The sequence below is a fragment of the Manihot esculenta genome, chromosome 9 (genome assembly GCF_001659605.2).
Source record: "Manihot esculenta cultivar AM560-2 chromosome 9, M.esculenta_v8, whole genome shotgun sequence".
NCBI classification, from domain to species: Eukaryota; Viridiplantae; Streptophyta; class Magnoliopsida; order Malpighiales; family Euphorbiaceae; genus Manihot; species Manihot esculenta.
Window position 1 is genome coordinate 28,857,433 of NC_035169.2, and position 13,298 is coordinate 28,870,730.

General features: G+C 34.3%; 2 protein-coding genes across 11 annotated transcripts; one reads left to right on the plus strand and one right to left on the minus strand.

Moving 5' to 3' along the window:
• The first annotated feature begins 300 nt into the window (after positions 1-300).
• On the plus strand, positions 301-5,159 carry LOC110623415 (ultraviolet-B receptor UVR8). 5 transcript variants are annotated; one of them, XR_002489261.2, is made up of 12 exons: positions 303-659; positions 1,221-1,294; positions 1,386-1,470; positions 2,104-2,235; positions 2,371-2,574; positions 2,772-2,993; positions 3,228-3,271; positions 3,429-3,611; positions 3,835-3,925; positions 4,147-4,190; positions 4,290-4,505; positions 4,651-5,159. XR_002489261.2 is itself a non-coding variant. In XM_021768355.2 (11 exons), exons 1-11 carry the CDS (start codon positions 482-484, stop codon positions 4,410-4,412), a joined length of 1,380 nt encoding a protein of 459 aa, XP_021624047.1. In that variant the 5' UTR covers positions 303-481; the 3' UTR covers positions 4,413-4,631. The 5 variants fall into 5 exon arrangements, 3 of the variants coding, with proteins under 3 accessions (XP_043815550.1, XP_043815549.1, XP_021624047.1); XR_006351934.1 differs by having other exon boundaries at positions 302-659; positions 4,147-4,505; XM_021768355.2 differs by lacking the exon at positions 4,651-5,159 and having other exon boundaries at positions 4,290-4,631.
• LOC110623413 (transcription factor LHW) lies at positions 4,561-11,908 on the minus strand. Of its 6 annotated transcripts, XM_021768354.2 has the most exons (12): positions 11,770-11,908; positions 10,889-11,544; positions 10,605-10,741; positions 9,721-9,909; positions 9,369-9,456; positions 9,232-9,276; positions 8,972-9,031; positions 7,414-8,634; positions 7,201-7,302; positions 5,230-5,376; positions 4,881-5,006; positions 4,561-4,794 (listed from the first exon to the last, which is right to left on the minus strand). In XM_021768354.2, the coding sequence occupies exons 4-12, from the start codon at positions 9,786-9,788 to the stop codon at positions 4,705-4,707; spliced, it is 1,947 nt and encodes a 648-aa protein (XP_021624046.1). In that variant the 5' UTR covers positions 9,789-9,909; positions 10,605-10,741; positions 10,889-11,544; positions 11,770-11,908; the 3' UTR covers positions 4,561-4,704. The 6 variants fall into 6 exon arrangements, with proteins under 6 accessions (XP_021624046.1, XP_021624045.1, XP_021624044.1 ...); XM_021768353.2 differs by lacking the exon at positions 10,605-10,741 and having other exon boundaries at positions 9,232-9,273; XM_021768352.2 differs by lacking the exon at positions 10,605-10,741.
• Between the last annotated feature and the right edge of the window lie 1,390 nt (positions 11,909-13,298).

The following is a 13,298-nucleotide window of genomic DNA, read 5'->3' on the forward strand; positions in this document are numbered from 1 at the left end:
TCCGGTCTGGTGCACCCCTGCAACACAAAGCAGTTATAATTTTATTATTAGTTTAATTAATTAAATTAATTAGAAAAATAGGACAAATAACAATTGACTCCTGCGTGTCAAGCAAGTAGTGGCTCGAGAGGACGAGGAAGGCCTTCATCTTCCAGAAAGTTCCAGCCAGCGGCGTGAAAGAACAATCCAGAGGCGCGGACATGATCAAGCCACGTGTCGTCCTTATTACGTGGCATCCAACGTGTCATATACTACATCCTTGTAAATGATACGCACCCGATTAAAATATATTTTTTAGATAATAATTTTTTTAAGATAATTGAAAAGAAAAAAGTCCTCCGAGAATCCATACCGCGACTTCGTTTTAATTATCCAGCAAGCTCTTCATTAGTCGTAAAACTCTCTCTGTGAGTTATAGTTTTTGGAGAATGTTGTTTGTCGAGATGGCGATTAATCGGCGCGAACAGAGGAAGATGTGAAAATGGAGGAACGTAAAGAGACGGCAGTGTATATGTGCGGTTATCTTCCCGGAGTTTATCCGGAGAAATCGCCGATACTCTCTCCGGTTCCAGTACCGCTTCCGGCATCATCGACTCACTGCGGTGATTTATGGAAAGATGTTTGCGGTGGTGGCTGTGGATTTGCCATGGCCATTTCAGGTTAATTATCTGATGTTTGATGATTTACTTTCTGAATTGACCTGCGTAACTTTTTTTTTTCCATAGATTCTGATCCGCGGAGTTCAGATTTGATTTCATTATTCTGCGAGCATGTTTGGCTTGTTTGTGCGTCTCCTTTTGTTTTTGGTGTGTTTTTCCCTGTTTTGTTTCTAGAATGTTCTTCTTTTAAAGCAGGTTTTTGTGGATAAAGTATAATAATGCCTGCTAATTATTTTTGAGTCGTGCAATGAATTTGTTTTATTTTTTAACTTGGTAATGAGATTATTGATACCTGATTTTCTAGATCTCTTAAATGTTTTACATGTAATGGTCTGCTGTTTTAGCTCTGGATTTGTCGGGTTTCTCATATTTAGCAACTGAAGATTATGCTTCATTAAAGGATTGGAGTACTACAGCATTTCAAATCCAAAATTATTAGTGAATGACCTCGCCAGGACAGCTAATTCATGATTATGCTTAATGAAGGGTGGAAATTGTTATTAGAACTGTTTTTAATTTTTTTATGCTACATTGCTTATGCGCTCAAGAATGTGGAATCAGGATCTGGAAAGTTCATAACTTGGGGTTCGACGGATGATGAAGGTCAAAGCTATATGACTTCTGGAAAGCATGGGGTAATGCAGTGATCTTCTGGTTAATGAATTATTTTGCTGCAATTTTCTGTTTGAATTGAGTTTGCATCTTCTTCTGCTACCCATTGTTAAGGAGATTCCAGAGCCATTTCCTCTTCCACATGAAGCTTCCGTAGTGAAGGCTGCTGCTGGCGGGGCACATTGTGTATCAGTTACAGGTTATTTATTTATTAATATATTTATGTTTATTTAGTGTTACTTGTTATTTATTCATTGAAATGGAATGAGGAAAAAAAAACATAGAGCTTGCGTGCCATCATACATGAATTAAACTTTCTGCATTCTGTGCCTATTTTGTAGCTTAAACATTTTATGTAAAGAAAACATTTACCATTAGTAGCATTTAAATGCATTAGAGACAAATTCTGTGATAGTGAGTGGATTAACCAGCAAACTTGAAATCATTTGGACTTTATGGGTTGCCCACTTGTACTATGGTTTACTGGAGTTTAAATTTTTCTTTTTTTTTTTTTGTAATTTTTCTTAATGTTAAAAAATGTAAATAAGTATTCGAATATCAGTTAAGAATTTCTTTAGCATTCAGCTCAATTAGAGTTCTTCATTCTAAGTTAATAACTTATTTGTGGAAAAAAAAAAGAGGTTTGAACAATGGAATAGTATTGTTTTTAAGCTCAAACTTGCATAAGCTAAGCGATTTAAGTCAAGCACCTTAATGCTTGAGACGGCTCAGCTCATTTTGCACCTAATAAGGCCAAAATGCCAAAATGGGGTTCCTTTCCTGATTTTCCATTTAGAGAGGCTGAATAACTTTGTCGTTGGTCAACTTGCAGCTACAGGGGAAGTATATACCTGGGGATGGAAAGAGTGTGTTCCCTCTGTGAAAATTATCCATGTTTCAGCAGCTGCAGAGAGCTTCCAAAAGGATAATAATGAAAAACAAAATGCACTACCGACTGAACAAGGTAATCCACCATTTGGACCTTTGCATTTCTTAGCAAACAAAAGATTCACTCCTTTTATGTTCACACTTCACAATTACTTTTATGATGGTTAAAATTCTTTAGAAAGTCCAAGGTCTCAGGGTTCAAGTTTAACAGGTAGGACAGTTTCTCAATCTGACAACAGAAAGGCTGAAGAGGAAAGTATAAAGAAGAGAAAAGTGTCGACAAATAAAGAAGAGTTTGAAAATTTGTCTTCTGGAGATGACCTTTTCACAGTGGCACCATCTATTGTAACTCTGGGCCCTGGAGTAAGGATCACCAATGTTGCTGCTGGTGGGCGCCACACTTTAGCGCTGTCAGGTAATCAATTGCTTCTTGGATCACTAAATTATGCACCCTTGCAAAAATTTCAGTTGTAGTTGCCCCTTTGTGGTCACACTATGTAGTTTTGTAGGTTGTATGAAGTATGAAGTAGATTGTGTGAAGTACAAAGCTATGGAAGATTTTTGATGTAAAGCAAGACACACTATGCATCATGTTTTTAACCGACGTTTCAGATATGGGACAGGTTTGGGGTTGGGGCTATGGAGGCGAAGGGCAGCTAGGTTTGGGATCCCGAGTAAAAATGGTGGCTTCTCCTCATCTCATACCTTGCCTTGATACATCTGTTTCTCGGGAAGATCAGTCCTTGATAGTCCCTCAAGGCAGCCTGTCTAAATTCCCTGGAAATTATGTGAAAGAAATAGCTTGTGGAGGACGGCATAGTGCAGTAGTAACAGGTCCGCATTTTAATCTAGTTTCCTATTTCTTGTATTTCTGAAAAATTTTGCACTGTTCCTGCGTAAGTATCAGCCATGCCAATTTTTTATGATCTTCCAGTTTCCTACATAACCGGTCTAGTTGCTTTTGTGCAAGTTGATGTTACATTGCATCTTGAGTTTGCAAACAGCATATTATTATAAGTTCTTAATGTTCTGATATGCTATCTTCCCTACATTACTTTATTACATTAGATGCAGGAGCGCTATTTACATTTGGATGGGGACTCTATGGACAGGTGAGCAATATACATGCCACGTGAACTTCCTTCTGTTGCTTAATTAATACTGTTTCTAGCATGCCATAGTGGATAGTTGGCTTTGGTGTATTTTTTAAAACTCCAAAGACCCTGAACCTATAAAATACTTTTGATCCATGGCATTCTTGTGTTCCAGTGTGGGCAAGGAAGCACAAATGATCAGCTGAGGCCTACTAATGTACCTTCTTTATCGGAAATTCAAGTAGAAAGAGTTGCTGCTGGACTATGGCATACTATTTGTATCACTGCCAATGGTCGTGTATATGCCTTTGGTGGGAATCAGTTTGGACAACTGGGAACAGGAGCTGATCAGGCTGAGGTACTCTAGCAAACAGTTGAATGTGTATTGTGTTTGGCCTTATTTGCTAATATTTCCAATAATAGAAAATCTGTTAAATTCTGTATTGAGGTTGCATGGCTAAGAGCCTTGAGATCGATTATCTGCACATGTATTTTACTCGTGGCTGTTGTTAATGTTCAGTTCTTTCATTTGGGCTAATGAAATGCCTAGACTAAAGGCTTTGCTTACATGTCAATTCTAGACTCAACCAACGCAATTGGATGCATCAATTCTGGAAAGCAAGTGTGCAAAATTGGTGTCTTGTGGGGCTCGACATAGTGCAATTCTAACAGGTATAACTTTGAGAATATTAGAATTTCCCATTAGGGGAAATATCAGATATTTTTTATATATCACTCGTAATCTTGATAGATCTTTTAGCAACATGAAAATTTATATCAGAGAGTGTCACCTTTAAGCCGAATGAATTAGTAAAATGTGCACAATTTAACAATGATGAAATATCGATTGATGCTCAAGTTTCTTACATTGCGCTCGTTGTTTCTGAATGTAGAGGACGGTCAGGTATACTGTTGGGGATGGAACAAGTACGGCCAGGTAGATCCTGATATCCTTCTTACAGAAATTAATTCACAATGGCCAACAGCCTTGTTTGACAGGGACCCATTTTTTGTTTATCATTGTACTGAACTGCAGCTCGGCTTGGGTGATTCAATGGACCGTAACATTCCTTCACGTGTTTCCATTGAAAGTTGTCGGCCAAAAAATGTTGCATGCGGTTGGTGGCATACGCTACTGCTTACTGAAACGCCCCGATGACAGAGATGACAGTTTTGCTAGGATAGCGATTCCTTACCCAAATGATTTTCTCTGACACTTGTCCTCTGGTTTTCTGGTATTTATACTTTGCATGTAAGCTTCTGGCAGAAAATTTATTTTCCTTTTATTTTTTTTTGTCTCTAGGAGCTAGGAAACCCTGGCACTTCATTGCAAGAAAAACGATAATAATCCTTATAATGATAGTCTCTAATATTGCAACTTTTATTGTTTCAAAAAGGAAATTCAAGCTATTGACAAAGCTTCTGACTAGCTAATATAAAGGGATGATGCATCAAATCTTGCTCGAGATAGGACTCCTTTTGCGCTGCAGAAGCTGCATCAGAGGCCAGAAGATATCCAGTCTGTGGAATCCCTTGGAAGCCTGCGGTGATGAAACATGTTTCTCAACAATCTTCGCAATTCCAAAAATAAATAAATAAATACTTTGGCCAGAACCACTTAAATTACCTCTACAACAAACCTAGCCCATGTGTTGTTTGATCGGCTTTCCAGTACGCCCTTCAAGATGGTCAACTCTAAGCCCCGAATCACTTGGGCAATCTCTAAGAAGAGGCAGTTCTCATTACAAAGCATCTGCAATTAGGCTTGTCTTAGTTACTGGCCATGGGATTAGGAAAAAAAAAATTTTTCCCCGCATTAAAGTGTATAAAAATACCTAATTAAGAAAAAATTTTTGTAATTCTAATTTTTATTGAAATGATTGTCATTAACAGTTGGATATAGAAATGTAGGTGTAAACAAGAATTATGTTAAAAATTAATTATAGAAAACTTAGTACTAAAATAATAGAACAGACCTCAATGAGCATGTGTCCAGGACATGCAAGATCTTCCACAAGTATAGGGCAGGCTAGGAACTCATTTCCAAATTCGTACGCCCAGCTTGTTCCACTTTGGCAGTTTTCCTTGGTATCGTAAGAACTCCAATCCTCGTCACCATCAAGCTGTCAAACATTTAAATTTGCCTAGTTAAAAGTATATCACTCATCTAGTAGACCAAGTTCAAGTCCCCATATACCTCTTAACCCTTTTTAATAATAATTTAAAAAAAAAAAAAAAAACTCTGGGCTTTGTGTGGTTTACACTTCCCATTGTTTAGTTCTAAACTTGAAATCAAATCAAGCATCACCTTTCATCGTTTGATACACCTTTTTTTAAAAAATAATGTTGGTGGAAGTATTTCAAAGTACTGACTACAAGGGATAACCGTAAAATAAATGGTTAACTGCTCTAAAAAATAGCTTCCATTTTTTGCTAATGACCATGTATTATTAATTAACCAACAAATAACCATTTTATATTCAATTACACATTCTAAATTCTAACTTTAGATTCTATTTTTTAGTTTTTGTGTTTGGTTTGAATATAATACTAATAGATCTTTTGTATTTCTATTATTATTAGGAATGTAATATCTCAATTCAATTATTTTAATTTTATTTTTTAATTTCTTAAAAATTAAAAATTAGCCATATATTTACATTTGTAGTATGCTTTGCAGACACATTATTTTATTTTTCTGCAATTATTTCAGGTGCAATAATTTTTTAATATCTATAAAATTAAAATTAGTCACATTTATGAAAAAATTACATTAATATGTATAAATTATTTTAATTTTTAATTCTTGCAAAATTTAAGAGTACTCATGTTTCTAAAAGAGTTAAAATAATGTGTAAAATATATTTTATTTTTTATTTTATTTTTTAATTTCTAAAAATTAAATTAATCACATTTCTGAAAATAATTAAAATAATAATTAAAGTTATAATTTTTATTTTGAAGTTGATTTTTTTTTTAGTTTGCAAGATTTAAAAGTGTATAATTTATAAAATGAATCAGATATTTTTGCTACTTTATTATTTGAAAGGTAACATTTAAATTTAATTATTTTATTATCATTTAATTATTTTTATTTAATTTTTATGATACTTTAATTTATATTTTTCGATTCTTTTATTATATTAGCAAATTTACAGTTGAAATCAGAATGATTTTCATAGTATTTCATAATTAGTATATCATTAATTATTAAATTAATTTTAATAGTTGATGCGATACGGATCTAGTAGATAATTTGAATGGTATATCATTAGTTAACCAAAAAAATAATCTAAATTTGATCCAAACCATCCATTGAACAGCCTAGCGGATGCTTCATTCAATAATTTGTTTGTTTTCCTTTAAATAAACTTAGGGATATTAAAAATTGACTTCATATTTTGAAATTAAGGACTCCTATATCCTCTAAATGATCTTATCCTAATAAGAAAATCAGCTAACATCTCTAACAGAGGGATAAATAGATATATAAATTATCTAATTCAGAAGGGAAAAATTTGTATTAGTATCTCAATTTCATTTCAAACATGAGTTTAATTCAGACTCTATGTTTTGAGAAATATTTGTCATCTGAAAAGAGAAAAAACAAAATTTTTATCTAAAGAAATGAGTTGAAAAAGAGCATATGTGTAGAACCTTTCAGTAAGATAATGCTTTTTAAACTCTCTCAAAATGGAATCTATTCTAAACATATGTGCCATGAATCAGAAATAGACTGTTTTCTCAAAAAGAACTACTATGAACACACACGAGCCTAAAAATACAGCTAGCTCTCACTTCAAAACACAAACTTATTAATTTAAATATTTCAACTTATAACTAAAACTTCTAAAAGTATTAATTTATGCTATTTTAACTACAAAAACCAATAAATTGGCATGAAATTCATGAGAAGGATTTTATGAAACATTAATGGACTTTCATACCTCCTTATGCATGCATTGCCTCAACTTCTCAGCCTGATCAGTTACACTTTGTAAATACAGCATGTGCCTTATGGTTCGATCCAAAAGTCCATCAATGCTACACTGGATTTACCAAATATAACACAGAAAATTTATTCAGATAACAGATATGGGAGAATGCAAACTAGGAACTAGTTAGAGCTGCCATATTATGAAATCTGAGATTGAGTTTACCTTTGCCCCATTGGGAACAAGATCTCGCAACTCCTTCACCCGATCTTGAATCAGCTGTCTATCCCTTGGTCTTGGCCTTTGGTTATCAGCAGGTTTGGCCCTTCTTTTGCTGACAGTTGCTTTATGCCCTTTCTGAAAATGTGCTCTGTCAGATACTCTTTCATGCTGTTCCTTGTTAAAAATTGTGTCCATCATGCTCCTTAAAGTACTTGAAGGATTATCAGAGTTCTTGCTCCCGATAACACATGCTGATCTAAGATGGTTCCATGGTGTAGAATCATTCTTCACCAAGGTACTTGCTTTTGAATGGTTTTGAGGTTTAGAGGACGCAGCAAAGTTTCCTGACAAAGTAGTAGATGACTTGAAACTATCAGATGTAATAGAAGTGTCATCTGAACCACTACATGCATTGGCAACGACAGCTTCCAACAGATATCCAGCATCACCTTCTCTAGCAAACCAAGATGCCTCAGTTTTTTTACTTGGATCTTTGTTGCAGGTGAAACATGAGGTGCCACAGGTATACTCAGCCAAGAAAGATGAATCCCACAACCTTTCATTGGTCTGTCTCGGTCCAAGCACTTTATGCAATTCACTGTCCTCAGGAAATGTATTTGTATCCATAGTAGCCTTGCCTCCAGATGGTTCCCCTACTATTCCACCAGCAGGATAAGAACTCATAATTCCATTAGAGAATTCTCCAGGCATTCCCAAATTGTACTCATTACAGTCAGGATATGCCTTCAGTTCTTCCATCAGACAAGACAGCTCAAACAGCTTGCTCTCCGCAATCTCCAGTTGGCTGGCATTTATAGATACACTTGGAGCTGATATTTCAGCAGGACTAATAGGTGGCACATAAATCCTATTTTCTCTTTCATACTGAAGAGAAGCTTCTAGCAGATCTTTTCCATCTGGCATAAATGAATCTTCAATAGTTATCAGGGGTTGAACTTGACTTGCAGAGGACAAATTTTTATTATTTAACTTGACTTTGGTCACAGCTATTGAATGATTTAAATCTTTGGTCTCCACTGATGTAAATGCAGTAGTAGATGGTGCATTCAAGCTTTCAATGGAAATGGCACAAGATACGAGTGGGCATGATGGCTCAGCTTGAAATTCCTCCTTTAAGGGGGAAGTTGAAGCATCTCCTGTTACACTGTGAAGGTTAAAGAATCTACCTTTGACATTCGCTACTACATTGACATCTTCAGCAACCTGAAAACTAGGGAAAGCAAAGCCACGCATGAGCGAAAAAGATAAATTGTAAAGCAACAGAAATGCATGCTTGTAAAACACAAATGTATTTGTAAATATACAGATGTGTGTATAAAATTATATATCCTTGATGTGACACTAACGACTCCATGCTAGCAAGCATATGAAACACCCAATCAATTAATAGGTAAAAGGGAAAACCGATTAGCAATCATTTACACCAGGTCGTCATCAGACTGATTATAGTTTACTATTAAAACTTTACACAGAATATAAACTGCATAAAATAGAAAGCTACCACAACAGCAGAAGCAAACAGCGAGAAAAAAGATTGCACCTCTTCTAAGGACCCTAGTTGCAAAACACCATGTGGAAGCACTGGTACCAGCAAAATAGTCTGCATAAGAATGTATAAATGGCCCAACCATCATTCATCTGGCAGCTTATATGTGATCATTTAAGCAATTAAATTCAAGCATCCTTAACATTTGTGCACATGTAAGCAGCAGCCATATATCATAGCTCTGGCGTGCACATAAGAGGAGCCAAAAATAAACAGTAGGACTTAATTGTGTAGTAGAATTCAGAATGAGTTACCTTGATACCTGATGCAAACTGAAGTAGCCATTCTTCTGGACACTGCTAAGAAAAAGTTTTAGATGCTCCTTATTCAGTGTTTTTCACAATCAAAATCAACTTTCTTTCTTTAATCATCTTCTTATCAGAAAACTCACCTTGGGAATTAACTGGACATCACCAGTGAAAATATTGCTGAAGGAAACCCAGCAATGGACCCTTGTAAAAGCAACTCTGCCAACAACCCTGAAAATTTTAAAATCCAGTCACTTGCCAATCCCTTTTCAAAGTTTTTACATGTTTCATATGAAAGAACCTCATGTTGCAGGTCCCTTTTTTTTTTCTTGCCAAAACACTTCTAGGCAAACAAAGAGTGCAAGTAAAAAACCAAAACGTCTGTCAACCTTTACTTCTAGACATACAAAATACACAATTTCCTTGATGTAAGGTTATAATTAGGAAAGAGAAATACACAATTCGAAATAAGATGGATCAAGCACTGGGTTATACCCCTCTCCCAAGGCATACTGAAGATGTGACATGTCAGCCACAAGAAGTTCAACTGGATAATCCTCCATGCTACTACTGGATGTGTTTGTTTCAAACTGAGGAGAAAATATATCAGTTGCACCCTTGCAGCTTTCCACAAATTCTCTTGGTTTTGGATAATTAAAGTACCCATCTTCCCAACTCAAAATCCTGTAATAAAAAGGAATCCAGATATCATACTAGATACAATCAATTTAGACATCCCCGATAAATACTGTGCAAACTGCAATTGATACATCTTACATTCAGCAAAATCATGACATTATGTGAAGTGATAATAATGAATATGAAACATGCAGGTAAACTAGTGTCTCAAAATGAGTTCCTTTTATTTCACCAAATAGATCTAAATGATGTAATAATTCCACAGAAATTTCAATTAAGAAAGCTTCATCTAGTGTTAGTGATATGTAACAGTTATAGGACATAACCACGGATGTTTCAAACAATTGCTACAAGAAAGAGAATGGAAAGACCACCTCCACATGTGATGGCCAGAATTTTGTGAGTAGGGGATATGAACACTTGAGTGAGCAGTTATGGTAATTTTGATTAGTAATCAATTAGACAATGTTTTATTTCTAACATCTAGTGTTATACATATGTCATCAAGATCCTTGGAACCAGCAATATAATTGAAGACTCACAACTTCTAGAACTACATATGTTATTCAGAATCACGTCATGATTACTATGAAATTTTAGATGAGTACAGCATGCATATTGCAGCGTCTCTAAATTATTCCAACCTTGGTCACTGCGAGAAACAAAAGTATTACTAAAACACCATTATTGATTTTTTAAGGGAAGCTAGCCTTCCCTGACAAAACCCAGTCATGATTTACCTACATCAATCTTCATTAAAAGGACACCAAATGATCCAACAGCAACCATCCTATAACATTGCTTACAACTCCATCTTTAAGCAATGACATCATGATGGACGTATAAGCTGAAAACCAGTTGACGAACATGTGATATTCTGTCATTCAGAGGAGCATATCGAGGTCTCAATATGTTCTATTTCAGATATACAATTTGAGCAGAAATTGAAACCGATATACAAAAATAAAACAGAAGAAAATCAATAAAAACCAATTAAAAGAAGGCTATGCAAAAAACTACTTACGCTGGGCTCTCATGCCTAAGCTTCCATAGCACGGCATAATGCCAGAGTGAATCATGGCAAAGACTTTTCAACAGCTGCCTCAAAGCAGTAGTTCCCATTCGTTGACTTTCCAAGAAATACACAAATATCTAATACATATAACAAATTTGGCCAAATTATCTCACTAAAAAACCTTCCCTAGCTGCCCCGATAAGAACCTCTTCCAGCTTGTTTTATCCTCAAACCTGCCCTTCGTTTTATCGGTGGTCCAGTCGAATTAAGCATTAGAAGTCCCATTGCTAACATAAACTAGTATCAACCACAACCTTTATGCAATTTTATTATATTACAGCACTTGAATAACACAAAACACAGAAGAAAGCTCTATTTTAACGATCATTTGGTGGACAATCCATGAACGAACTATAATCAAAGCAAGAACCTGAAGCACACCCTCTGCGACTACCTAGTTTTTACTTCCAAAGAGAAAATTGGCGAAAATCGTGTACTTGTTTCAGCTAAGACGCACAATCTCTGATGATCACAAATCTTAAGAGTTTCTAGTTTTTAGTACTCGAAAACTTAAGAATCGAAATCGATTAAACCACAATCTGCGCGCGTGCGAAGCAAACAAGCAGAGCAGAAGCACAATTTTTTGCAGCTTTCACTCACTCCCACTGCAGGCCACAACAAATAAAAAAAAAAAGGTCAGGTAATCGCAAATGCTTCGAGATATTCTCCGTCTGGCGAAAAAGCACCAAGACAACAGGAAAAAAAAGTTGGTAAAACTTTACACCTGGAAAACAGAAGTAAACTTTCATTTTCTCGGCAGCCAAACAGTACAGGATAAGTGTTGGAAAAAAAAAAAAAAAAAAAAAGGAACCAAAGGAGTGTTTGGCTACCTTATAAGGAATCTTCAAATTCGTTGGATTCCATTATTCGCCAATGTCTCCGCGAGGATTGATATAGAAAGAGAAGGAGAGAGAAAGAAGAGTGGGCTTGTTTAGCTTTCTCCACACTCTAGACACGACTTCTCAATAGGAGACGGAGCCCACCTTATATAGTACCTTCGCCACCGGTAACCGGTCACGTATCTCTCATTACCCTCATTCCAGTTTTGCCCACGCACTCTCAGTTTATTAACATGATTCCGTGGGATTCCGGGCCCACCGCTTAGTGGATATATATATATATATTTTCTTAGGGAGTAGGAATTAGGAAAGGAGAAAAAAGCATAAATGGGTTTAAGTACTGGAAGCAATTAATAAAAAGATTTTTTTTTAATATAAAAGAACGTTAATAAAATTATTATAGTTGACCTTAGAGAAATATAAAATTGGTGAAACCGAAAAGCCACAAATTTGATTTGGGGCCAGCAATGTGACCTAAAGGTCACATAAGTAATATCAAAAGCTATTTTAGAGGAAAATTATTGCAATTAATTATTGTCAGAATTGGTCAATTTAGTTAAAATTGAATTTAATTAAATAAATTAAATATTGAATTTTAAATATTTATAAAATTTAAATTAAATTGAATTAAGTCAGAAATTAATTTAGATCAAATTAATTTAATTTAATTTGATTAATTAAATTCTTTTAATAGATTTTTTCACCATATTTTTAATATTATAATATTTAACTAAAATGTTTTAATTATAATTATAATTATAATTTGATTTTTCTATATTCAAAATAATATAATATTATTAACTAATAAATTAGATTCAATTTTATTAATATTTTTCTAATTAAAATCGATTTAAATTAAATTAATTGAATTTTTTTAAATTAAAATTAAACAGAAAAATATAAAATTAAATTAAATTTTTTGAATTAATTTTTTATTTTAATTTCAACGGAATTTGATAATCTCTATAATTAATTAATAAAAAAATTTTAGAAAAGAATACAAAAAAATCCCAATCTAAAACAGCGCTTAAGAATATTTTAATGAAAATGTTTCCACCTCCTCCTTTCCAATGGCCTTCTTTCCATGTTTAGACTCCCTATTTGATATTAATAAATTTATATATAAAAAAAATTGAGCAATAGAAGAAAAAATAAATAAATAAAGCTTCACTTGTTGATACCTCTTGAGTCTGATAATCTGGCTAAAAATTAAGAAAGTAAAATTATGTATTTTTTAGTAAAAAAAAAATAATTGATGATTGCTTAAATGGCAAGTAACGCAATTGATCAGTCAATAATGAAACTATTTTATTAATTTGTGATTAGTTATTTATAGTAATTGACTTTCTATTTCGATAGTGTTTGGCGTTATAAAATTAATTAGGTAGCTGCTCTTATCAATCAAAACGTAATTATGATAACTGTCTGAATCTTAACCGAGATTATTAATTTCCTACTTTTATGAGGCACCCGGTCGTGGATGTTTGCTTCCTCAAGCTAAAGAAAAATGCTATGTTAGG